Source organism: Pipistrellus kuhlii, unplaced genomic scaffold, assembly GCF_014108245.1.
Source record: "Pipistrellus kuhlii isolate mPipKuh1 unplaced genomic scaffold, mPipKuh1.p scaffold_m20_p_4, whole genome shotgun sequence".
Classification (NCBI taxonomy): Eukaryota; Metazoa; Chordata; class Mammalia; order Chiroptera; family Vespertilionidae; genus Pipistrellus; species Pipistrellus kuhlii.
This window is the reverse complement of record NW_023425540.1, coordinates 3,668,517-3,693,603: the sequence shown is the minus strand read 5'-3', so window position 1 is coordinate 3,693,603 and position 25,087 is coordinate 3,668,517. Positions and strand designations below refer to the sequence as shown.

General features: G+C 52.3%; 1 protein-coding gene across 1 annotated transcript in view; it reads right to left on the bottom strand.

The window, feature by feature from the left end:
- Positions 1–25,087, bottom strand: part of RAI14 (retinoic acid induced 14) — a 108,269-nt gene that overhangs the window by 77,981 nt on the left and 5,201 nt on the right. Inside the window, exon 2 of the mRNA XM_045571294.1 lies at positions 13,266–13,348. Within this exon, the coding sequence (XP_045427250.1) occupies positions 13,266–13,301 (36 nt within the window). The 5' untranslated portion in view covers positions 13,302–13,348. The remainder of the gene's footprint in view (positions 1–13,265; positions 13,349–25,087) is intronic.

Here is a 25,087-nt window from a genome sequence, read left to right as displayed (position 1 = left end):
AGTGCCTGGTGCCCTCAGTCCTTCATTCATTCATTCCACACAGTGCCTGCTGCCCTCAGTCCTTCATTCATCATTCCACACAGTGCCTGGTGCCCTCAGTCCTTCATTCATCATTCCACACAGTGCCTGGTGCCCTCAGTCCTTCATTCATCATTCCACACAGTGCCTGGTGCCCTCAGTCCTTCATTCATCATTCCACACAGTGCTTGGTGCCCTCAGTCCTTCATGCATTCATTCATTCATTCCACACAGTGCCTGGTGCCCTCAGTCCTTCATTCATCATTCCACACAGTGCCTGGTGCCCTCAGTCCTTCATTCATCATTCCACACAGTGCCTGGTGCCCTCAGTCCTTCATGCATTCATTCATTCATTCCACACAGTGCCTGGTGCCCTCAGTCCTTCATGCATTCATTCATTCATTCCACACAGTGCCTGGTGCGCTCATTCATTTATTCCACACAGTGTCTGCTGCCCTGAGTCCTTCATTCATTCCACACAGTGCCTGGTGCCCTCATTCATTCATTCCACACAGTGCCTGGTGCCTGTCAGCTCTGCACGCTGCTCTCAGTCTTTCATTCATTCATTCCACACAGTGCCTGCTGCCCTCAGTCCTTCATTCATTCCACACAGTGCCTGCTGCCCTCAGTCATTGATTCATTCCACCTGGATGCCGCAGACAGAGCAGGGGTGATGATCTCATCCTGCCCCCCAGGACCCACACTGCCACCTGCCACCTCGATCCACGCTCCTGGTGGGGGGAGGGCGGCTTTCCAAGTACACTGGGAAGGGCAGGACCCACAGGAGCAGACTCCCAGACCCGCGGGACACGCCCGCCTGCTGAACACACCGCGGAGCTTACCCCGTGCCCCGCCCCCAGCTATTCCCAGGGCACAGCCAGCGCCCTCAGGCCTGTCCCAGGGCCAAAGCCACCACCCAGGGGACGGCTGTGCCCGGAACCTTCAGAAGCACAGCCAGCCTGGCTGAGCCCTGCCCTTCTGATATTGCAAACACAGAGAGCCCTGCAAACATTCCTGAAGTGTCAGGTCCCGATTTGCATTCCAGGTCCTCCTCTCCCCAAACAGGTCTAACCGCTTTGCTTTCCAGATCCCTCCCTCACCCCCTCACCCCCATCTGGGCACCAGCGGCTCCCAGGGATCCCTGCGAGCCTGGGCTGTGCCGAAGCATGCTGCGGTCAAAGTCCTCGCTCAGCGGCCCCTGGGAACGTGGGAGGGTTGGAAAGCCGGGTCCTGGCCTCTGGGTGCTGGGCGGGAACCTGGAGTGTCTCCCCCAGCATGCACCTGCAAACGCCGGTGCCCACCAGCAGCCGTCCCTGTGGTGAAGGCCTGGCTCCAGGAGCCAGAGTCCCCAGCACAAGTCCGGCTGTCCGCCCGTGATTCCTCTATTCCAGGCCGTACCCTCCAGCCTCTCAGAAGGTGACGTTATTTAGAGATAGGGGCGCTGTAATTAGTGAAGATCAAGTTATTCTGGAGAAAGGCCTGATAGCGTGAAGAGCCTGGTTATTATTATTATTAGCAGGAAGGAGCAAAGGTGAGACGAGATGCTATGGGCATGTGTTCACACAGCGCTGGAGGGTGTTCAGTGGGCATCATCTCCATCCACCCCCACAGCTGGGGGAAGGACAGGACAGTGGGCGCCTGCCAGGAGGTGCGGGTGACACGGGGAAATGCTTACCTGTCCTCACACCTGGGAGCCAGTCAGCGGCCAAAATAGGCCCGGCCATGGCAAGGGCTCAAAATCTGACATACTGAACTCCTGGACAAAGAAGTGCCCTCTCTCTTTCTCTCTCTCTCCCTCTCTCCCTCTCTCTCTCTCTGCTCCCATTTAGCTCCTGACTGGTGGGGGCTCCCATGCCTGCCTTCACCTACGTGCTCACGGCCCTGTGGGACCGCACAGTGGATGATGGGCTGCGTGCAGCCTGACGCTCCCGGAAGCCCCAGCTGTACATATTCCAGGATGGGTTTCAGGACAACGGGACTTCACAACCCGAGGCACACAGCTCCACGGAAGCAAGGCCTTTCCCCGCATCCCGTCCTTCTGCGGGAGCGCCCGGAGTGCTCACTGCAGTGGCGCCCCAAGAACCCACTCCCACCAGTGAGCGGGGAGTCTCACCCGTGTGATCCCTCAATAGCAATATGACCAGTGTCCTTGTGAAGAGGGGAACTCTGGACAGAGAGGCCCACACAGGAGAATGCCAGGGGAAGATGCAGACAGAGACCTGGTGATGCATCTTTAAGCCAAAGAACCCCGAAGATTTCCGGCAAAGCACCGGAGAGAGGGGCGGGGCGGGGGACAGCCGCCCTCCCCGCTCAGAGCCGTGACAGCTTGGTCCGGGGCTCCCCTCCTCCAGAACAGCCAGTTACTCTGTCACAGTCTTCTCATCTGTGAAATGGGGTAAGAATGGCACTTCCCTAATAGGAATAAATGCGTTCCAATGGGTTAGCTTTGTTAAAATAATGCCTGGCACACACAGAAGTGCATGTGAGTGCTAAATAAATATTCTCCAAACCTTCCCTTCTTTCTTAATCAAACAGATACTCACTTCCTCTCTCTCTTTCTCTCTTTCTGTTTAAGAAAGAAGGGAAGGTTTGGAGAATATTTATTTAGCATTCACATGCACTTCTCTCTCTCTCTCTCTCTCTCTCTCTCTCTCTCTCTCTCTCTCTCTCTCTCTCTCTCTCGTTTCCTAATGTCTCCTCCCACCGAGTTGCTTGTGGAGCGGCAAGCACAATCAGAAGCCCACGCCCGCTCTCTCAGGAGATGAAGGCCGTGGCCTCTGCGTATCAGCAGGAATCTGATTTCCTCCCTGCTCCTCATCCCACGCCCACGCCAAGCGCCACATCCTTCCCCTCCCCGAGCAGCACCCGGGTCCTAGCCCTGTTCTCTGCGCTCCCTCTCAAAACCCCAATCCACCTACTGCCCACAGCACACTCTCCAGAGCGCCCTCGCAGGTCCCCTGCCCCACCCTTCCATGCGGGGCAGAGGAGTGCACCCTCCCTCTGGCTTCATGTCCCGCTACTTTCTCATGGGCACCTCCCTTGTCACTGCACGTCCTCCCCTCCCCTCTACCCCTGACCTCCCTCACCAGCACTGGTTTCCTCTGCTAACCCCAACCTGCTCCATCAGAATGCCCGCCCCAACTGACACCCTTCTCGGAGGCCCTCTTTAAACCCCCGTGGTGTTTGTGGCCTGGACTCCGGGCTTGGTTTGGGATGGCACAAGCCTTGTGTTGCTTTAACTGCTTCATGCATGTTAATCACGGCGTCTCACTGGCTTACAGATAAGGAAACCAAGAATGAGAGCGATTATGGGACTTGCCCAACAGCACAAAGGTAAGAAGAGACAGAACTGGGACAAGAGAGAAAACAAGGTGAGGAACAGTGTAACTGCTGAGCTAGAACCAGACCCCAAGGAATGAGGATTGAAGCACTGTCCATTTGGAAGGACACAAATAATTATAATAGATGGCATATATATATGTATAAAATATGTGACAATGTCACACACATACTACATATGTAATAACTTTACTGTAAAGTTGTTGGTCTGTGTCAAAATTTCTATCTGAAGGCGAAGCTGTTCGATACACTCACCAATGAGTGGGATTAATCAGGGATGCCTACCAGGTTTGTGAATAACTCAATGTAAGAGTCAGAATTTAAAAGGATGCAAAAACCAGAGCAATATATTTACCGAACAAAATTACAGTTAACACGTTTAACTAACAAAATAAAACTTAGCCAAGACAGTGCCTGCATTTGGGTTCAAATACCCAACAGCACAAGCACGCAGAGAGAGACAGGGCCTGGCTGGCGTCAGTGGTAGAAAAGAACTGACAACAAACCCAGCGTGAATCGGGAGGCAATGCGGCTAAAGAAAGAAGTAGTGCCATCGTAGGTCCCAGTAATAAAGCTCTATGTCTGGGAAGTGCAATGCCACTATTTTAAGGTGTGGGTTTTGGTGAGGTTTGTTTGTTTTTTGATGTTTGTTTTTTGCAACAAATCTAATGTTTTGCTGAGAATCCTAAGCCCCACAATTTTAGAGTCAAACTAGCATAGATCTTCCAATAAAGTTGATACAATTAAGAATCTTCATATTTCACAATGTTGTAGGTTGCGCGTTGACTGAATACACTCCCCCAAGGTAACCTATTACTAAGCCTGTCGTGTTCCCTTCCGAGGCTGGTATCAGTCCCAAGCCTTGGTATGAAGCTGTAGGACTAAATCATCCCAATTCCTATCCGCGTGAGCAATCCCAAAATGATGACTGAGAATGGAGTTAACCCACATCCTATCCAACCAGGCCCTCTGACGTATTCCTGGACGAAAAGGAAAAGGCTCAGGATAACCTAATGTCACCAGCGGGTAACACTCAGGAGCGGTTTCCATCTCGAACGCGGAAAAGGCATTTAACTTCCCCCTCATCAGCACGCTGCAATGGGCATCCACCCACGGGACAGTGGGCCAATATTCCCTTCTGGGATACAACTAATGAAGCCAACAGCATCTGGCACTTCTCGGTCCTCCCACGCTCGGATGAGACTCATTGTGGAAACTGCCAGCAGCTACACGTATTCGTTTCCTAAGGCTGTCCCAATCAAGCACCACCAACTGGGTGGGTCAAACAACAGAAATGCCTGTCTCGCCGCACTGGAAGCTGGGAGTCCAAGATCAAGGTGCCCAAGGGTTGGTTCCTTCTGAGGGCTGTGTGGAAGGGACTGCTCCAGGCCCTTTTCCCAGCTGCTGGTGGTTTGCTGGCCCTCCTGGGAGTTCCTCGGCATACAGCTACATCACCCAGATCTCTGCCTGCACCTCCTGCTACATTCTCCCTGACTCCTCACGTAGTTTCCCCTCCAAGCCTGTTGGCCTGTGTCCAAATGTTCACCTTTCCTAAGGACACCGGTCATACTGGATTAGAGTCCCCCTTAATGACCTCATTTTAATTTGATTTCCTCTGTAAAGACCCTACTTCTAAATAAGGTCACTTTCAAAAGTACAAGGAGGTAGGACTTCAATATATCTTCTGAGGGGAGGGTGGCAATTCAACCCCTACCACTGAGCTCATCTTCAGTATCCATCCCTCCTTCCCCTGGAGGGTTACCTGGTTTCATGGGTGCCAGGGAGAGAAAATGTTTCCCTGACTCCCTTGCAGCTAAGTAGGACCATGTGCCCAAGTTCTAGTCAGTTCCATGAACAACACCCCAGACCAACACTGTCCAAAAGAATTTTAATGCGAGGCTTAAGTTATTTTGAAGTTTTAATTAGAAAAATTAAAAGGAACAGGTGAAGTTAACTTTAACATATATAGTTATATAACCCAACATGTCCAGAATATGAATACTGCAATGTGTAATTATAAAAAAATCATTAAGATGTCTTACTCTTTGGAGGGGTATGTTAAATCTTTGAAAACTGGTATGTGTTTTATTCTTACAGAACATCTCCCTTTGGACTCGCCACATTTCAATTCTTCAAGGCCACGTGGGGTGACTGGTCACAGCAACGCCCGGTGCAGCTCTGGAGGGAGGTAGAGGACATCACAGAGGGACCTGGGTCTTGGCTGAATCTACGGAGCAATGCTGTCCCGCTGGCCCTCACGTGCTTGAAACTTTTTCTCGAGAAGAAAACAACTTCTACCTTATTTGACTTCAGGTGTTTTGTTATAATAGCTTATCCTGTATCTCCATAAACATGCCCACTGGGACCTCACAGGAGGAGCGTGCAGCTGCTCAGTCATGACACACCCCTTCCAAGTATGGATGGCTCCATGAGGTCACACGGACTCCCATGAACTCCCCCCCCACACACACACACACAAATGTGGCCAAGTTGGAATCACTGCCACAGAAACAGCCTCAGCTCTGGGCAATGCACCCACGGACACACCCAGCCAAGGAGATGTGGACCCTCGGCCTTTTTCTTTTCTTCTCTTCCCACATTTTCAATTTCTATACTCCCCGACCAGCGAGCCCGCTGGACAGCCCAGGAGGAAAAAGGGATCCAAGACCATCCAATCATCTGCCCTCGGGAGAAAAGGAAAAATAAAATCTCTCCAGGCAGTGCTTCCCAAAAAGTGAAAATGACTTCATTAATGCGATAAAACCAATAACTGGGCAATCAAGCTGATCAACGTAGGCTGACTTCCCTTGTTTAAAAGGAGGCAGGGATGCAAACACCGGGAAAGTCAAAGCTAGTCACTAATGTCGTCTTCACAGACACAGCTGGCCTTGGGCGGATGCTGACACCTGTAGTCACATCGACGGAAAGAACTGCCTTTCTGTAGCAAAGACCTCGGAGTCGAAACCCAGCAGAAAACCTCCCCAGAACAAACTCAGAAGCGATTTCTACTTAGCTCCCTGGGAGACGTTACATACAAGATTTTTCAAAAACAGAAAATGCCAAGGCCAGCAACAGTTTGAAATGATTAGTAGGAGGTAATTAATTCAGGGGGGAGAAAGATAAGAGGTAATAACCTAGATGATTCACTGCCTGCAGAGATTTCCCACGTGTAGATGCCAGATGCCGAGTTTCACATGGGCCTCCCCCGCAGCTGGATGGAATCAGGTTTGACCAAGAATTCCTGGAATCAGGGTGGAGGGGAGCTAGAAAGAAGCTGGGACCCAGTGAGCTCCATGCAGGAGCAGAGGTTTTGGTAGCTCTGGTGGAAGAGCAGCAGTCGCATTGGCTCTTACTTAAGTCTGAAGTGCATTTAGTTTCCAGGGTTCCCCAGCCTGCCCCTGCCCCGGGGAAGGACAGCGATACTGGTGAGCGTGGCCACTCGGACAGCACTCCCCATGACATGAAACCATTGCCTGGCTCTCCGCACTGAGGACCAGAGGGCAGAACTGACTTAATTCCGTTTGGAGCTTTTGGATTCAGGAATGTGGATGCCCTGTGGCAGCAAGAGTGTGCCTCGGTTAACAAGGGGAGGCTGGTGGCAAGCCCCGGGTTCCGGTTTGCCATTTATCACGTGTGTGACTGGCCAAGTGACTTTCCTTCCCTCAGCCTTGAATGTCTTCCTCTGGAACCGCTATGATAACAGAACTCTTTCCTGGGTCGCGTTTGCCAACGTCCCATGACAGAGGGCACACTGAGGCAGGTGCAGTGCCCGGCACAGGGTAAGCATTTAGTCCGTGAGAGCCCTTCTCACTTCTGGGGTCGCAGGCCAGCGGGCAGTGCGTGCTCGCTCCTGCTACTTCAGGGTCACCCGCTGAAACTCTGTGGTGTTCTGGTCTCCTCCATCGGACACTGAGGCCAGCCCCCGGGAGCTGAAGCCCATGGTGAGCGTGCTCGGTGGGGGAAGCCAGGGCTTGGGGAACCTGCTCTGGGAGGAAGGCAGGGGGTCTGGGGCTGATTGCGCCCCTGGCCCAGACAAAACTTGAAGCCTTCCATCCTCAGCACACGACCTGATGTGGAGACGGGGTCTCTACGGAGGCAGTGGAGCTAAAAGGAGGTCGGCAGAGGGGGCCCTCATCCAGTCGGGCTGGTGCCCTTTGGAAAAGGGAGCCTGGAAGACGGCACCGTGCGGAGATGAAGGCAGAGATTGGGCTGACGCCCCTACAAGCCAAGCAGCAGCAGCAGCTGGGGGAGGCCGGGGCAGGTCCGCCCTCACAGCCGTGCCAAGAACCAACCCCGCCAACACCTCGGTCCCCAACTTCCAGCCGCCAGAGCCGCGAGACAACAGGCTCCTGTTGTCGGAGCAGCCAGGTCCACATCCCGGCGGCCTGAGAGTTAGCAAGGCGAGGCCAGCAGCACACACATGCCCCTGGAAGGAGGCTGACGAGGCCCGGAAAGCATGAGGCGTGACAGACCTGCCGGTGCCTCCCCGGACTGAGGCTCCTGCCTCTCCCCAGAGGGTCCCCCCGATGCAGCCTGACATCAGCCTCAGACAACGGGGCTGAGCATCACAATAGGCCAGGCCCAGGCCCCGCTGTCAACAGGCACACTTGGGTTTCCAACACTCCCGTGTTCCAGTGTGTGTGTGTGTGTGTCTGTGTGTGTCTGTGTGTGTGTGTGTGTGTGTGTGTGCATGCGCGTGGGAGTGGGGGGTGGGAAGAGAGGTAGGGGAAGGGAGGGAGGCTTGGCCACATGTAAGAACTTATTAGAGCCAAAACCAGTTTGGCTCAGTGGATAGAGCGTCAGCCTGTGGACTGAAAGGTCCCGGGTTCGATTCTGGTCAAAGGCATATATACCCTGGTTGCAGGCACATCCCCAGGAGGGAGTGTGTAGGAGGCAGCTGATCAATGATTCTCTTTCATCGATGTTTCTAACTCTCTATCCCTCTCTCTTCCTCTCTGTAAAAAATCAATAAAATATATCTTTTTTAAAAGAACTTATTAGAAAGGACTAAATCTTCTAGGAAAAAGAAATACGTTGGCAGAGATGTCGATTATTGGCCTTCATGAGAGCTGGTCACTCAGCAGGCAGGGAGTTCAAGCACCTGACCGAGCAGGATGCGTCTGGTTCCTCGGGGTCCACGGGGCATGTGCATGTCTCGGCAGAAGGCTGCACCCCTTAATGGCTGCTGCAACAAGAACACCATCAGCCCTGACTGGTTTGGCTCAATGGATAGAACATCCGCCTGCAGACTGAAGGGTCCCAGGTTCGGTTCCGGTCCAGGGCATGCACCTTGGTTGTGGACACATACCCAATAGGGTGTGCGCAGGAGGCAGCTGGTCGATGTTTCTGTCTCTTCGATGTTTCTAAGTCTCTATCCCTCTCCCTTCCTCTCTGTAAAAAAAAAAAAAAAAAATCACCATCAATTCCATCTCTCATGGAGCCAGCCATTTTTAACTGGCTGCTTTTATTTTATTTTTATTATTATTATTATTATTTTTTTTTTAAGGAATGCCCGGTGCTTCCCTATTACAACGGAAAACGTAATTGGGAACGAATCTTTCTCCAATGAAACGCGCACGCCCACAAAGTCAACTCCGAAAGCCTTGGTCGTGTCTGACAGGCCCGTCTCAAGATTTGTGACGAAGATCTTTCCACCCCGTTTCCCCCACTTCAACCCCCGCCCGTTTCCCTCACGGCACCGAAAGCTGGCGTGTACAGAGAAATTCCAGGAGCCGGGCGTTTTATTAGCGACGGGAAAGCCGGCCTGCTTGGCCCCGCTGCCCATGCTGACGGCTCGTTTTTCCATGGAGCCACAGACAGGCTGCTGCAGACACTGAAAGAGGCGAAGCGCTCACTTTCCAACTGGGGCCATAAAAGACATAAATGCCAGTGATTTAGGACTCTGTGCTCATTGTATAAGCACCAAAGTCAAGTGCGCCCCTTCTTAAAACGAGGGTGAAACAGTCCTAGCGTTCTTGTCAGAAGACTCGGAGCCAGGCCTGGGCACGCTCCGGGGCCCCTGAAGTATGACCACGTCAAGGGCCGAATTCTACGGCATCACCACGGAGCTACATGGCTGGCTCCGGGCCCTCCCCTCTCCTCTCCTCCCCCCACTCACCCTCCGAAAGCTCCCCGGCCCTCCCGCGCCCAGGCACACGTCCCTTCCCTGAAAGCCCGCAGCACTGACCACGGAGGCCCCACAACTGAACAGCTGGCCTCTCCCTTTAACACCTGCACTCCACACCGTGCGAATGCTGCCTGAGTCACTCCTCCACGTGCTTCTCCCCCTCCCGCCGCCCTTGGTGAGCGAGGCAAGGCAAGAGCCATGCTTCTCATCTTCTCACTCCTCCCGCATCCTCTCCATGTCTCACCCACGGCCACGGCTGCCCGAGATGAAGTCATAGAGGGCCTGGGAAAGGCCGTGCCGGGAGAAGGGCCCGTGTGTGCCTCGTACCGCTCTTCGGGGCGTTATCTGCAGGCTCCCCAGTATGCTCAGGGGTTAAAGCAACCAGACCGTGACATTGTACCCACGGTCCACAGCATCGGGGTCATTCCCCTGTCACACTGCGTCAGCCTGCTCCTCGGGGGGAGGTGGTCCGAGGCAGCTGCTCCAGAAAGCACCCTGCGGTGACTTTTCTCCGCACGACGGGCCTGGAGCAGCCGAGGGACCGGAACCCCCCCCTCCTCACTCACTCACACACACACACACACACACACACACACACTCGGCATGGGCTCCTCTGGGCCGTGTGTCCTCCCTCCCTCCTGGGCTTTGCTCTGGGCGCCAGAGCCAGCCAGGCTGCGAGCCCAGGCACAGGCGGGCTGGAACGCGATCTCAGGGTCACGCAATCACAGGGTCACACAATCACAGGGTCACACAATCACAGGGTCACCTGCCTCTTTCTGAAAGCATGAGCAGGAGCTGCCGTCCCTTCTTACTACTGCCCTCCCCCCCCCCCCGCAACACGAGAAGCCCTTTCTCCAGCCCCAGCTCAGCGCGCACAGAGGCAAGCGGACAGTCTGACGGCTGACGGCTCGGGTTCACTTGTGGGAGAGACCACTCGCTCCGGGTAAAGAAGATTACCACTGGGCTCACGTACTGCACGTGAACTGCTGGACGTTTCCTTTCCCTGTAACCAGTGATCACACATATGTGCACATACAGAAAGACTGAAAGGCGCCCACGGAAAAGCAAGCCTCCCTCCCTGACCCACCCTCAGCTCTCAGCTTCCCGGATCTTCAGGGGCAGCAACGGGTACCAGATGATTCGACCCCAACCCCCACCCCCAGACCTTAGATGCTTTCCCGATCCCCCTTTTTATCACGGGTTTCTGACTAAGAGAAAAGGATAAATATTCGCCAAGCAGCTTCTGACCGCCAGGTCCTAAGGTGTGTGTTTTACATACATGAGGACATTCACCCTTCACAACCACCTCTTCTTTTTTTAGAGAGAGAAAATATTAGTCTTTAAAAGTTGTCCTCAAACAACTTTTTAAAGCTAATATTTTCTCTACTTTTCAGAGGAGGAACTTGAGATTCAGCAAAGGCAAGAGACTTGCCCAAGGCCACACATCCAGGTCCCAAGTTGCTTTCCCAGACCACCTAGCTCAGTGGTCGGCAAACGCATTCTTCCACAAAGCCAAATGTCAATACAACGATTGACATTACTTTGGAGAGCCACATTTTTTAAACTTAAACTTCTTCTAATGCCACTTCTTCAACATAGACTCACCCAGGCCGTGGTATTTTGTGGAAGAGCCACACTCAAGGGGCCAAAGAGCCACAGGTGGCTCACGAGCTGCAGTTTGCTGACCCCTGGCCTGGATTATCCTGTTTCGTAAAATCCATTCTCCAGCCAGATTTGTTCTTCCTGGGAACCTGGGCTCTGGAAACCTGGCTACTTGGTCACAAAAGCCGCCACTGGTCATGTGTCTAACGTAAAACTCCAAGAAGCCAGACCCGTTCCTGGGCCTCCCCGGGCCTCCGCTGCTTCATCTGCAGAGTGAGCCCAACGAGAACACCCACCACGAGAGGTCACAGCGAGGTTAGATGAGTTCCCCTAAGAGCCAGCAGAGCCCCCGCTGTACAGCCACTCTGATGCTTCGTGGCCATGGCCACGTGGCTCAGGGGCAAACCGGGGTCTGGAAGGGCTTTCCCTCTGGTTTGCATCCCTGCCTCTGGCTGCATCATAGCGTGACTCTGGGATGCAATCTGGGGTGCATTTGGGGAGCCCCTGGCTACCTTCTGGCCCCATCATACCAGTTTCCTCTCTCCCTCCCCGGAGCTCGCTCCACTCACGTTTCCCCTCAGCGTGCCCTGCCAAGTGCTCGAGCCTTCTGCCGCCAAACCCCGGGAGCGCTTCACAGTCTCATTACCGTGATCTCGTGTTATCATGGCAAGAGTTCCGTTCTCAGTTAAGAACTAGAGTCCAGCGACACCCTCCCTCCGGCCACAGGTCTTAATTGTCTCAACGCAAAGTGTGTGTGTCACTCCCCCCTGCCCCTGTGCAGGCACATGGAACTCCAGATCGATCCAGCTTGCTCAAGCACCCTCAGCCGGTGTGACTCTCCCGGAATGGGAAGACATGTGCTAACCTGGCCACACGTTTTTCAAATCCATTTCCGCTCAACTGGGCAGCATTTTCCATTGAAGTGCCTCTTCCTTCGGAGCAGAAGCCCAGATAATCTATAGGCGATCTACAGGCTCCAGGGTTGTGTGGCCAGCAGAGGCGGGGGCTGCGGGAGTTTCGGGGCGGGGTGGGGGGGATAAGGAAGTCAATGACCGAGGCTGTCCCTGGCCAAAGGCTGGCTGGATGACTGCCCCAGATGCTTCACATTCTGAGAGCCGGTTAGCCAAGGAAGAAGGGGAGGAGGAGGCCAGCTTCTCCCTGAAAAACCTTTCTAGGCCTGACCTCCTTCAAGCAAGATAAGGTTCCGCAATCATCCCACAAGCATCTCCTCCGGTTTAGGCCTTATCAGGGCAGTAAGTTACTGTCATGATGCAAGCTCAGGAGATAAGCTTCAGCCAAGAGGTGTGTGAGTGTGTGTGTGTGTGTGTGTGTGTGTGTGTTAGCCATAAAAGTCACAGCCTCTCCTAATCACAAAAAAAGTGTCTGGCTGGGCCGAGCTGTCAGCATTCACGGCAAAAAGCCAGGTTCACCTTTAATTACCTGACGTGAAAGGATAGCCACGAAAGCCCATCACGAAAATAACGTAGGTAGAATTCCAGCAAAACCCTCCCATGAATTCCTCCCACACAACAATTCCGCTGGCAGCATCTGGAATGCAGCTCACGCAAAGCTGGGGTTTCAGCAGGGTTTGTGAGGCAACCTTCTGTTGAGACAGCATTGTGCATATGCCGCTGCTATGCTCTATCTCTCCATTTTCTCCTCCGGGAGCTGTTTCACAACGCTGACATCACAGCGACCTCCTCCTATCCAGAGGCGCTTATGATGAATAACAAATGAGTAAGAAGCCCAGGAATTCAGGGGGAGTGAAGGTAAAGCAGCACCAGATATTGTTTTTACCATAAAAGCCCTGACAGGAAGTCCAGAAGGCTCACCGCGAACCGTGCTCAGATCTAATTCTTCAACCACCTCCTAAGACCAGCTTCCTCTACAAATCGGATTTGGGGGACTTTACAAATGCCGAGGTTGTTACTGATTTCTTTCCTCAAGATGTGCAATCCGTTCCTTTCCTTCCTAGGCCCAGCCCCCAGGGATTAAAATGTCCTTTTGGAACGCTGTACACACACACAGCAAGGAACCTAGAGCTGGCCATTCCCGAAAGCCACCGGAGCTGGGCCGGGGACACTGGCTGTGGCTGCCCGGCCCCGCACCTCAGCAGGAGTGGAGGCTGTTTCTGACCTCCCGGCCCCTCCAGAGCGTGTGTGCCTCCCCATGTACTTACGTCGCTCTTCCTGAACTTGGCTTTCAAGCTCTTCATGTTCAGTCCATTCAGCTTCTAAAGCTCTAAGGGAGACTGCTCAACACCTAGGAGAGAGGGAAAGAAAGAGGTCAAGGATCGAGGTTTCCAAATAACCCACGGGCACTCCCTCCTGAGGGGATACTCCCTCCTGATGGGATACTCCCACCTGAGGAGATACTCCCTCCTGAGGGGATACTCCCTCTGGAGGGGATACTCCCTCTTGTGGGGACTACAACTTTGCACCATGCGCAGGAGCTTGGGGCTGAGTTAGGGAGGCAGTCAGAGCTAAGACGTGGGAAAGAACATGTTTCCACCCATGACAGACTACTCCCTGGAACCTTCCGACATTTTCAAGTGCACCCAAATCCTGACATGTTACCCAACTTCCCAAACGTTAAGAGGAGAACAACTCTAACTGCTCAGCTGTCATTGTACGAAACACAGTATCTTAGGCTGGACCGATCCCTCCGCACCCTCCGTGTAACCACTGCACCGTCCACAGCCTGTAGAGGGGCCACCACAGCGCAGACCGATAAGGACGCAGTGGTTCATACCCCGGATGCCACGCATTCCCTGCTTATTTTCCTCCGAGTGGTTCCCCCCTCACAGGGCAGTCAGTGGAAAATGCCAGGATCAACAAAACCTCCCTCAACACATACCTCGCCTCTCAGGAGGCCACAGAAACAACGAGAAAGACTCTCTCCCGGGCCTCGGGGGGCCCAGCCATTCCCACTGGGAGCTGAAACAGCCTGAAAAGTCCCCTTATTTCAGAGGCTCTGTGGCCCTGGAAAGTGATTTCATTTTCTTAAGTACGTACATACTTTTTTCAGGGAAGAAAACAGTGTTCCTTCGAGGCTCTGCAGGGGGTTGTCACCCCAAAAGTTAGGACAATGGATGGGGTCCAAGACCCTCGTTCTCCAGAGCAGAGCCTCGGAGAAGTCAGGAAACTCCGAGCCCGCTTGTGCTGGAACTCAGACCCAAGCCCCACGGTCTGCTCGCCGGACGCTTTTCCCACCACCTCTCACTTTAAAACTAAAACCGAGAAGCAGAACCCTGGCTAACATATGGCCTGGGCTTTATTAAACGTGGAAAATGCACAGCGTGCGGAACCTCTGCGTTCAGGTAAAAAAGGCAAGGAAATCTGTGTGCCAGTCCCCAGCCCTGCGGGCGTGAGCGCTCTACGAATGCCACTTCAAGCCTCCAGTCCACAGGGAGGCCGGCAAACCTCCCAGCACTGTCCACTGGAGAACTCAGAAAAGGTGGCCAGCCAAAACGGGTTCAGCTCAGTGGATAGAGCATCGGCCTGCGGACTAAAAGGTCCCAGGTTTGATTCTGGCCAAGGGCATGTACCTTGGTTGTGAGCACATCCCAGTAGGAGGTGTGCAAGAGGCAGCTGATCGATGATTCTCTCTCATCAATGTTTCTAACTCTCTCTATCCCTCTCTCTTCCTCTCTGAAAAAAAAAAAATCAACAAGATATATTTTTAAAAGAAAAGGTGGGCAAATGTCGATACGGCTGGCCACTGTCTCTCTAAAGCTTCTCAAGGTTGTCTCGTTCCTCCACCGTCCTGACCATGCGGGACCAGACTGTTCTGCGGACACAGAGCGGGGAATGCAAGCAGCTGGATGGCTGTACTCGTCCCTCCTCAAGTCCACCTCATGGCTTCCAATGTGTTCACTCTCTTTGCTGCTGCGGCTGCTCAGCAGGGTCCGCAGATGGACGGTATGAGCCCAGTCACCACAAGGCACTTCAGGGACACTCCTCTGGAGGTCACAGGCTACCCGGCCTCCCTGCCGTCCCTTTTCCATCCACCCAGCCTGGAAGGGAGAAGTGACAAAATGCATGTTGCCTTGGAAACTGTACACGCTGTAACTGCACCTTGGTAACTGCCAAGTATGTGACCACAAGCAGGTGGGGCTGGTATGTGAACAGCAAAGTGCAAATTCGGGGATTGTGTTTCTCGAGGTTGGCCCCTAATTAATCTGGATCAGAAGGACCTGGGCACAACTTGCTGAATGCAAAACCCTAATTCACGTCCCACGGGAACTGAATCTGAGGGAGCAGGGCCCAGAAATGTATTTGGTCCCATCCTTTGCACACTGACGTGTGAGAACCGAGGATTGAGGTAGATAAACAGGAAATGGAATACACTAATTCATAAACAGCCCCTTTTCCTGCCCAAACAAACCACCTTCTGATGAATGCAGGTGCAAGTAATCATGGTCCTCCACCAATTGCAGCTACAAAATGGAAATCATCCTTGGATTTCAAGTCCTTAGCGAAGAGCTAATAACCAAAGGAAGAGGCCAAATCCATGCAACAGGAAAGGGAGAGGAGAGGCCAAGGCTTGGATAACCCACCAGCTGTGTAGCCCACCACGGCAGGACCACCCAAAGCATTCCTTCAGTCTTGGTGGGGAAGACTTCCGTGTGAGGGCCTGGTGGGCTCGCATAGGTGTTATACTAGTTTTGTATGTGTGTGCTTGTCTTTGGGGCTTTCTTATTAAAGCATGCCAGTGAGAAGTATGCAAACCCCTTTATTTGAAGAAAATCAAATAAACAAAGCAAATAATTCCCAAAATTCCCAGGGGAAGGGATGCTTTGTGAAATGGTTATCTTCCTGGAATCACGGCTCTGGGTGTGAGACAGCCGGGTGGTCCATGGGCATAACTTCAGGTTGATGGAGATAGGGGTCAAGGGAAACCTACAGGAGAGTAACTTCAAAACCCAGGATGGCAGCTGGGGGTAATTAAAGCGAGGAATGGATCGCTGTTTCCCTGGTTTGTAGAAAGGACTTTACCACGTGGAAGCAGGACTAGAGGGAAGTAACTTGCCCCTGAAAAGATGCTGGCTCCCTCTGCCTCAGCATCTCCTCCCCAACAGGGCCTACAAGTAAAGCAAGGACTTCCTTGCCTTTCTCAGGTCAGCTGGAATCTCACAGCTCTGATTCCCAAGTCCAAACTCCCAAAACGAAAACTGGGGTACCGGCTATCATGTCATCCATTAATTTCGCAAGCTACTAGCAGTCCTTGGAAATGTCACTTAATCAAGAGGGGACTTAACCATCTCAGACTTTCCAGGCAAGGGCCAGACACCTGTCTAGTCTTTTTAAGCTGTCCTAGAAGTTTCTCTCGGGAGGCTGCATAGAGGTGGTGGGCATCCCTGCATGGTTCTCTCCAAAGAAAGATCAGCCCCCGACCTGCACACACTCCGACCCCTTTTTAGACCCTGCGTGTGAGTGACGTCAAGAGCCCCACTCAGCAAACGTGAAAACGTGCGCCCTGTTTGCAAACTCTGAAATAGTGGGTCTCCAGGCTGGGATTTTCACTTGGCTTTCATTCCTCTGGGGTGCTGGCCATTGGCGTTCGATCGATATATGTCTCATGCATTAACGTGGGAGACAAAGATTGGGTTGGGACCCTGGATCGCCTTTAGACTTCACCTTTGACCTCAGCAAGACTGTCTCTGCCAAGTTCAAGTGCAGTGGGTTAGCCACACTAGATCTAAGTAAATGTTACATGATGATGAGGTTTTACCACATATACAAGAGCACTAGAGGAGTTAGAGACAAGTATATAAAAGCCCAACTCCTAGGGCCTATGAAGTCTTACCAGGTTGCTCCTCCTTTCCCTCTAGCCAGCCCCCTCCTCACTGCCTCTCCCCCAACAGCCCTCCCCCCCACACCTCACTGGGTGGCTCCTCATGAGTCATCACCTCCCCCTACACTGAGCTGAGCCAAGGGAGCGGGCCATTTTGAATAATGGAATGTGAAAGCTACAGAGAGCAAGGACCATCAAGCAGAAACCCCAGGGGTCAGAAGGTGCAAACCCCCAGCTATAAAACAAGCCACGGGGAAGCCATGTGCAGCTTGGCAGCCGCAGTTAGCAATACTGCCTGCATGTCTGAGAGTGACTAAGAGAGATCTTCTTTTTTCATCTATATGGTTGGAAGCATTACATGTCCCTCTTTTTCTCCCATTGACCACTTCCAGCCCGCCCCCACCCCCCACCCCAAGGCTCCACCACCCTATGTGGCCAGGGGTTATGCATAGATGCACATAAGTTCTCTGGTTGACCACCTCCTGCCCACCCACTCCCTGCCTTCCCTCTGAGATTTGACAGTCTGTTCCATGCTTCTGTGTCTCTGGATCTATGTTGATCATTAGATTCCACATATGAGTGAGAACACGTGATACTTGTCTTTCTCTGACAGGCTTCTTTCACTTAGCGTAATACCGGGCAGGCAGACCTTAAAAGCTCTCACCACAGGAAAAGCATTCTGTAATTATGTGAGGTGAGGGATGTCACCTAGACTCATTGTGGTGGTCATTTTGCAATAAATGCAAATATCAAATCATTATGCAGTGCACCTGAAACTAGATACATGATATATCAATAGCATATTATATATCAACTGGAGGCCCGGTGCACGAAGATTCCTGCAGGAATAGGCCTTCCTCCCCTGGCTTCCCTTCTGGCTGCCTGGGAGCCTGCAAGCCCTTGCTCCCAGCCAGAGCACCGCTCCTGTAGCTCCCTCCACTCTTCTCTTCCCCACACCCACCCACCGCTCCATGGCTACATATGCAAATTAATCCACCATAGTTGTCGAGTTATTTGCATTCTTACTCCCGATTGACTGTGGATGCAATGGAGATACAGTCGATTTACATGTTTGTCTATCATTAGGTAAGATTTTATCTCAATTTCTAAAAAGTATTTAGCAACTGAAATTGACTATAGAACTTTGTTTTGTACTAAAGACTAATCAGGAAAGTCACAGCTTTTGCCCAGAGGTGAAGAACTCACTTAATAAATTTTAAAGAGCTAGTGGGACATTAAGGCAGAGCTGCTCAATGGTTACCTCTCAGGCTACTCACTAGGCAAACCAGATACACACGAATAAATGGATGTGTAGGTGAATAAACACACAAGTAAACTCTGCTGGGCATTATGATGGGATGGGAGCTTTCACAGATGACATCTTTTTTACGCACTAACTACAGAGCAGGCGTGTTAAAGATCTCCCAGGTAATATAGAAAAGTAAAGGGGGGAGGGGGGCAGGGAGATAAAAGCAGTAGCTTCATTTTGGCAGTGAATCCTTTCTAAAATATTCCAACATTTTTTCTTTTCTTTCTTTCTTTCTTTCTTTCTTTTTTTTTTTTTTTTTTGGCAAAGAAATGACCACATTCTTTTTAAGCCGCAAATGTCATTCAGATATTGCATCATCATAGCCATGTAGCAAGTGTCATTCAGATATTGCATCATCATAACCATGTAGCAAATGTCATTCAGATAGTGCATCGTCATAGCCATGTAGCAAAATTCCGAGAGCATCAGTCTCCCTCTCCATATTCAGATCTGCCATTAGCCAGGGGGTGACATTTCTCTCGAGACACTAATACGACCTTTCAGTGCATGGTATGGTGACCAACCAACTGATTCTTTAAAGAATCCGACCTGCCATCCTCCAGGACCGGTCTGGCCCGTGAAGCCGTCAGAGCCAGGAATCGCTATGAAGAAATCAGCCCAGGGGCTGGCAGCGTCGCTATCTGATCTGTCAAACGCGCTGCTCACAGGCTCCCAGAGCAGAGCCCTAAGGTTACCTCCTGCCCTACATCCATCCCATGTCACAAGGCCGGGCTTACCCACAACCAGCTACCGCTGGGAGAGAAAAGTCATCCCAGGCCTGAGGAATGCCACGTGATCACCGCTCTGAGGCTATTGTAAAGGTGAGCTCTAAAAGGTTCCTTCTGCTCCCACATCTCTGATGTCTATGTCAACAGCACCGCCCCACATGGCCAGGCGCCTGCACGGAGCGCAAACCACTGTGCCACGTGAAGGTCAGACACAGAGGACCACGGACTGTAAGATTCCGTGTGGGGGACACATCCAGACCAGACAACGGTACAAAGACAGGAATAGGGTAGGGGGAGTCCAGGGCTGGGAATGGTAGCAGAGAGATTGCAGATGGGCATGAGGGAATTTGGGGGGTAAGACAAGTGTTTGCATTAAAACCAGACTGGGGGCAGGGGTGAGGGTGGTCCAGAAGGGGTCAATCGGGAAAAAGGGCAACATCTCTAACACTTACAACAATAAAAATTTCAACATTTGTATGTATATGTATGTATATGTTTAGCCCTAAACACACACACACACACACACACACACACACACACACTAGATTGTGGAGGTGATCACACAACTCTGTAGATTTCCTAAACATTATTAAACTGAATACGAAAATCGGTGACTTTCTGGGATGTAAATCATGCCTCAAGGAGGCTGTTTTTAAAAGGCCAAACACAGCCGGGACCGGTTTGGCTCAGTGGATAGAGCGTCGGCCTGCGGACTGAAAGGTCCCGGGTTCGATTCCGGTCAAGGGCATGTACCTTGGTTGCAGGCACATCCCCAGTAGGGGGTGTGCAAGAGGCAGCTGGTCGATGTTTCTCTTTCATTGACGTTTCTAACTCTCTGTCCCTCTCAATTCCTCTCTGTGTAAAAAAACACAGAAGGGGAAGAGGAGGTCACAGCCAGGTGTAAGGTGACGTGGCATCCTTGGAGCGAGGTGACAGGCCCCATGACGATGACAGACGGGGTTGCCAAACAGCTGCCTCCTGGGGGCACTAGGACTCCCCACCTTCTGGAATGCTGCACATGCCACGATCACCGTGGTTCTGCCTGGCCTGTGGAAGCTCTCCCCCATCACCCAGGGTCTCAGGTACTTGTCCGAGTGAGAGAGAAGCCACTGAAACAGCCTCTGAACTCTGATGCCCCGGGAACAGGAGGGAGTGGATGGAGGACACATTATGGGGCCCACCTGGGATGGACCGGGCCCACCTGGGATGGACCGAGCCCACGTGGGATGGATGGGGCCCCCCTGGGATGGACGGAGCAGGATGATCTGCCCTCTGAGTCTGCAGGGCAGGCAGGGCATACCATTCATTCATCTGTTTGACTCCTCGCTGCTCCTGATCTATTCCGCCCCAGACCTCACGCCTGGGTCGCCACCACCTCCAACGTGCTCCATTCACGGTTCACCTCTCTCGGTGCAGAAGCCCTGGTTGCCACCCCTGGGGCCTTCTGGGCCATTTGCTCTCCGAAAAGCCATGCTGCTCCCTTCCCGCTCCTACACCAACCAGCCCACAATCAATTCTCCAGATGCAGAGGGTAAGGCTACTGTCAACCTCTCCCGAGGGAAACAGCCCAGGGACGGCTGGGCCCACAGCGAGTGGGGGTGGACCGTCCCAACGCTGCGCCCGGGGGCCTTGGCTCCACAGAGCTGCGGGAGGAGCCAAGGCTAGGGACGAGAAAGGGAAACCCTCAGGATAGGAGGGAACACAGAGCGGGTCGGGTAGGGGCTGGGGCTCAGCTGGACCAGGAGGCTCCAGGCCCAAGGATAATCCTCTGGACAGTGAATCCTGGAACGGCTCTGAGGATGTGATATGCAAACCCGCCTAATCCATTCCAAACGAGACCCCAGGGAGAGGAGCCGCACACACTGGCCCCAACAGCAAGGCATCGCTCCCAGGGGGCTGTGCCAGCCTGCATCTGCCACGCTGTCGCCCTGGCAGTGCCCATGGAGAGCCCGTCAGATCTTTTCCCACTGGAAGGCCCGGGCTGTCCCGGTCTGGGCTCCACGGGGCCCTACGGAAGACAAACCCTGCGAGCTGATGCCCCGGACCCCGTTCTCTGTGTAGGGATCAGACACACAGCACAGCAGCATGAAGGACCGGGCTGCTTCACGAACAGTAATAGAGATTTACTGTGCTCCTCCATTCCCCACGCACACACACACAGACCTGACGCTGGTGCCAAGAGGGTTCGCAGAGTAAAAATAGCACCGCTGCTCAAGAACTGGCCACCGAAGGGGAAAGTAAGACATCTACCCCGTTTTAATTACTCATATGCTCTGAACAGTAGCTACGAGACACACAGACATGTGGCCCACACACAGCCCCTGACTACGAAAACCAGTTTCACTGTTAAAGAAAGAAAAGTCCATGCAGATTATATGTACAAAAGCAGAGATACGAATCTGAAAGCCAAAACCACAAATGTCCATTACGCTATGTAATCAGTGTGTGATGGAGTTATTGTGTTTCTCTGAGGAAATGCTTAAAGCTGTGAGCAAAGTCCCTCCTACCTGGGTCAAGGCACAGGGAAACTTCATCAAATATGCATTTATTGAGGGCGTGCTGGGCTTCAGGAGGTACTGGGGTTCCAATGTTATTTCCCTTAAGACCGGCACACTTATAGGCAAAGTCAACTACTGCTCTGTTACATACAGTTCAGAAAGCATGTGTGTATTTTTTGTCTATCAACAAATGGACACCTTCCCAAAGGATCCAGGAGGAAATGTAACTCCCTCGCACTTATCCTAAGAACAACCATTTCACTTTGTTTTGTTTTGTTGTTTTTGTTGGCTTGCTTGTTTTCGCCAGCGTCATTTTGAACGTGGCTGTATTGCTCCATGCCTAGATTATGACGGAAATGAGTTGTCTGGTGAAACTGAGGAACGTGCCAATGCAGTTGCGAATAGGATTGGTCACTGCTAAAGGAAACACGTCTGGGCACTGCCTAATGGCGTGATAACAGAACCAAATGGAGGACTGACAACACAGGGAAAACAGCTGTGAACTGCACAGATGCGTTGCAGGGACTGGCCTATGGGGCATCCCTCACGATTGCTATTGCCATAGGTTATAATGGCAGGTATACTCACGTTGGCCAATACAGCAGCAGTTCTTGCGAGGTAAGTGGATATAGAACATGGTAACATTCGCAATATAGCAACAGTCACCACAGCAATCACTTACTTAATTTTTATGTCATTTTGCAATTTTTCATTTTTTCCTACTACTTTGTTTTAAATGAGTATCCTATCACTTAACACTCACCCCACTTTGGATTAGACCCTGTTGTTACCCCCAGTGGCCAGATTGGAAAATAGCAGCGGAGGGCGTTTATCTGGCCCAGTGGCACGTTTCTAAGTGGAGGAGGCCAGGCTTAAATTCAGGTTTGGCTCCTGAGCCCAAAACACACCCCTGGGCTGCCGAGGAAGCATCACCACTAACAATTTTTAAAGATTTGACCAGTACACCAACATGTTTACCACTCAACACAGTCCAGCTGCACTGATTGACGACGGGCAGTCCTTGCTCTGCCGGCTGCTGGCACACACCGGCTCCCTCTAGGACAGGTGGATGAGCCAATGTGAAAGAGGCATGTCTCTGGGGCAGGTGCCCGCACTCACAGCCCGCCTCATTCCGGGGGAGGGCCGCGTCCTACTTCCCGGTCATTGTTTTCATAGGGACAGCACGTGCTCAGCGAACGAAGTCACAGAACTCACAAGTCAAATACTCCTCTTCCACAGAGCTTTTGTTGAATATTTCTATTTTTTTTCAAATTATTCACCAACTTATAAGGAAACTTAAAGATAACTACAGACAAGGGAGGCAGCTGTTTGTACACTCGGCAGAGCTGGCAAGTGAGCGACAGATTGATATGGTGAGGCTCCGGAAAGGCAAAACTTCCCTCTCATCAGAACTTCTCTGTGCCTTCAGCAAGTATTCCGATACCCCATACGACGACTCCGTCCGAGCCATCAGAATGACATACATGTACCACAGCTCGTCAGGACGATTAAAAGCACGGGGATTATGGGTGGTTCGGTGGTTCAGCACCCACCTCTGAAACAGGAGGTCACAGTGCGATTCCCGGGCAGGGCACATGTGGGCTGGATCCCCAGCGGGGGTGTGCGGGAGGCAACTGATAAATGATTCTCTCATCACTGACGTGTCATTCTTTCTCTCCCTCTCCCTTCCTCTCTGAAATCAATAACAATACATATTTTTTTAAAGTACCGAGATTATGACGAAGTGGCATCCCAAGACCCAGCCCCGGGGAGGCAGGCCTGGGCAGGGGGCCTGGAAGCCACACACACACAGAACTGCCCGCCGGCAGGCTGCCACCCGCGCTGCCGCCGCTATCAGCAGGACAGGGCGCCTGCTCCTTCTGTTTCCTTTGCCACCGTGGACAGAAGCACCGCCTGCAATGTAACGAGAAGCCAACGCGCTTTGTTCCAAGGGGTATGCACCTCAAATAATCAGGGGCTGTTTCAAAGGAGAGGAAGAAAGCGAGCCGTTGTCAAACAAGGCACCAGCGGTGACAGCCGTCCGCAGCCTGGCCTGGTGTCGGCAGGGCCGGCAGGCACTGGGAGGAAACCTGTCTGGCTTTCAGACGCCAGAGGAAAAGCGACAGAAGTGGACACTGAGCACACCCAAGGTGGTGCGAAGCTGAACGGCACAGAACAAATCTAACGAGGAGTCGGTCACGATTGCTGGCTGGACACACACACTGTGAGCAGCAGCAATGAGCTTTCCCTTAAAAATAAACAAACAACAAACAAACAAACGAAAACCTCCTAGGAAACCCTGGGTGACTTACAGATATTGGGAAATAGTTTCTATGCCTATATTTTGAATAGTTTCTACCAATTTTAAAAAGACTTCTAGGAAAGGAATGTGAAACATTTTCCCCTCAAAAGAGAAAAATGATTTGGTGCCTCCTCTCAAAAAAATATCTAAAGTGGTTTGTGTGTGTGTGTGTGTGTTTTTAACAAAGATCCAAGAAGATTCTGCCCAGCCAGTGTGGCTCAGTGGTTTAGTGTCAACCTATGAGCCAGGAGGTCATGGTTCGATTCCCAGTCAGGGCACACGCCCAGGTTGCAGGCTCCATCCCCAGTGTGAGATATGCAGGAGGCAGCGGATCAATGATTCTCTCTCATCACTTATGTTTCTATGTCTCTCCCTTCCTCTCTGAAATCAATAATAATAATAATAATAATATATATATATATATATATATATATATATATATATATTTTTTTTTTTTTTTTTTTTAAGATCCAAGAAGGTCCTGAGAGTATCTGAACCAGCTTTCAGGCGTGGGAAGGTGGACGGAGTCTGGAAGAAGACTGGCTCAGAGGGAATGGCAGGCTCCTCACCCCAGCCCAGGGGGAGCACCCGGACATGGCTCAGGGCAGAGCCCAGCACCAGCTCTGTTGTGGCTGGGCCACAGCTTGTATTTTCCTCTGCCCTCAATGACAAAGGGAAAAAACAGGCAACCACGGGCCTGGCTGGTGTGGTTCAGTTGGTTGAGCATCCTCCTGGGTACCTACCGAAAGACTGCGGGTTCAATTCCCAGTCAGGGCACACGCCCAGGCTGCAGGACCGATCCACAGTTGGGGATGCGGGGTGAGGCAACTGATCCATGTTTCTCTCTTGCCTCAGTGTTTCTCCCTCCCTCTCCCATCTCCCCCCCCCACCCCCCTCTCCTTAAAGCCAATGAAGACATATAAAAAAGAAAGAGAAAGAGACAAAGCTACCCGCTGCTGCCCGTGAGCGTACTGGCTCACAAGTTCCCGCATCTCCGGGGTGGCATGGGCAGCTTCTCCTGGCAGCGGGATGCCTGGGTCCTATCCGCCCGCCGCAAGTCAGGGCTCCCTTTCTCCTCTGAAGAGTGACCAGTCAGGAGTATGCCACCTTTCATAGGCCATGTTCCACTCCACGAGCCTTCCTGTCCAACTCGAAGCCTCGGCCCAGAATCTGAGCTCACTGACAAGCCGTGATAAGCAGATGTGCTGATGTGGTTCTCACTCAGCAGATGCCAAGGCCCGGGTTCCAGATCCTTCCCTGATCTTCATGTCCCTGCTCAATGCCTCCTGCCTCACCCGGGAGTCCCCAAGAGACTCCTTTCCCCTATCGCCCTTTTCAAATGCACCCAGGAGCCGAAACCAGTTTGGC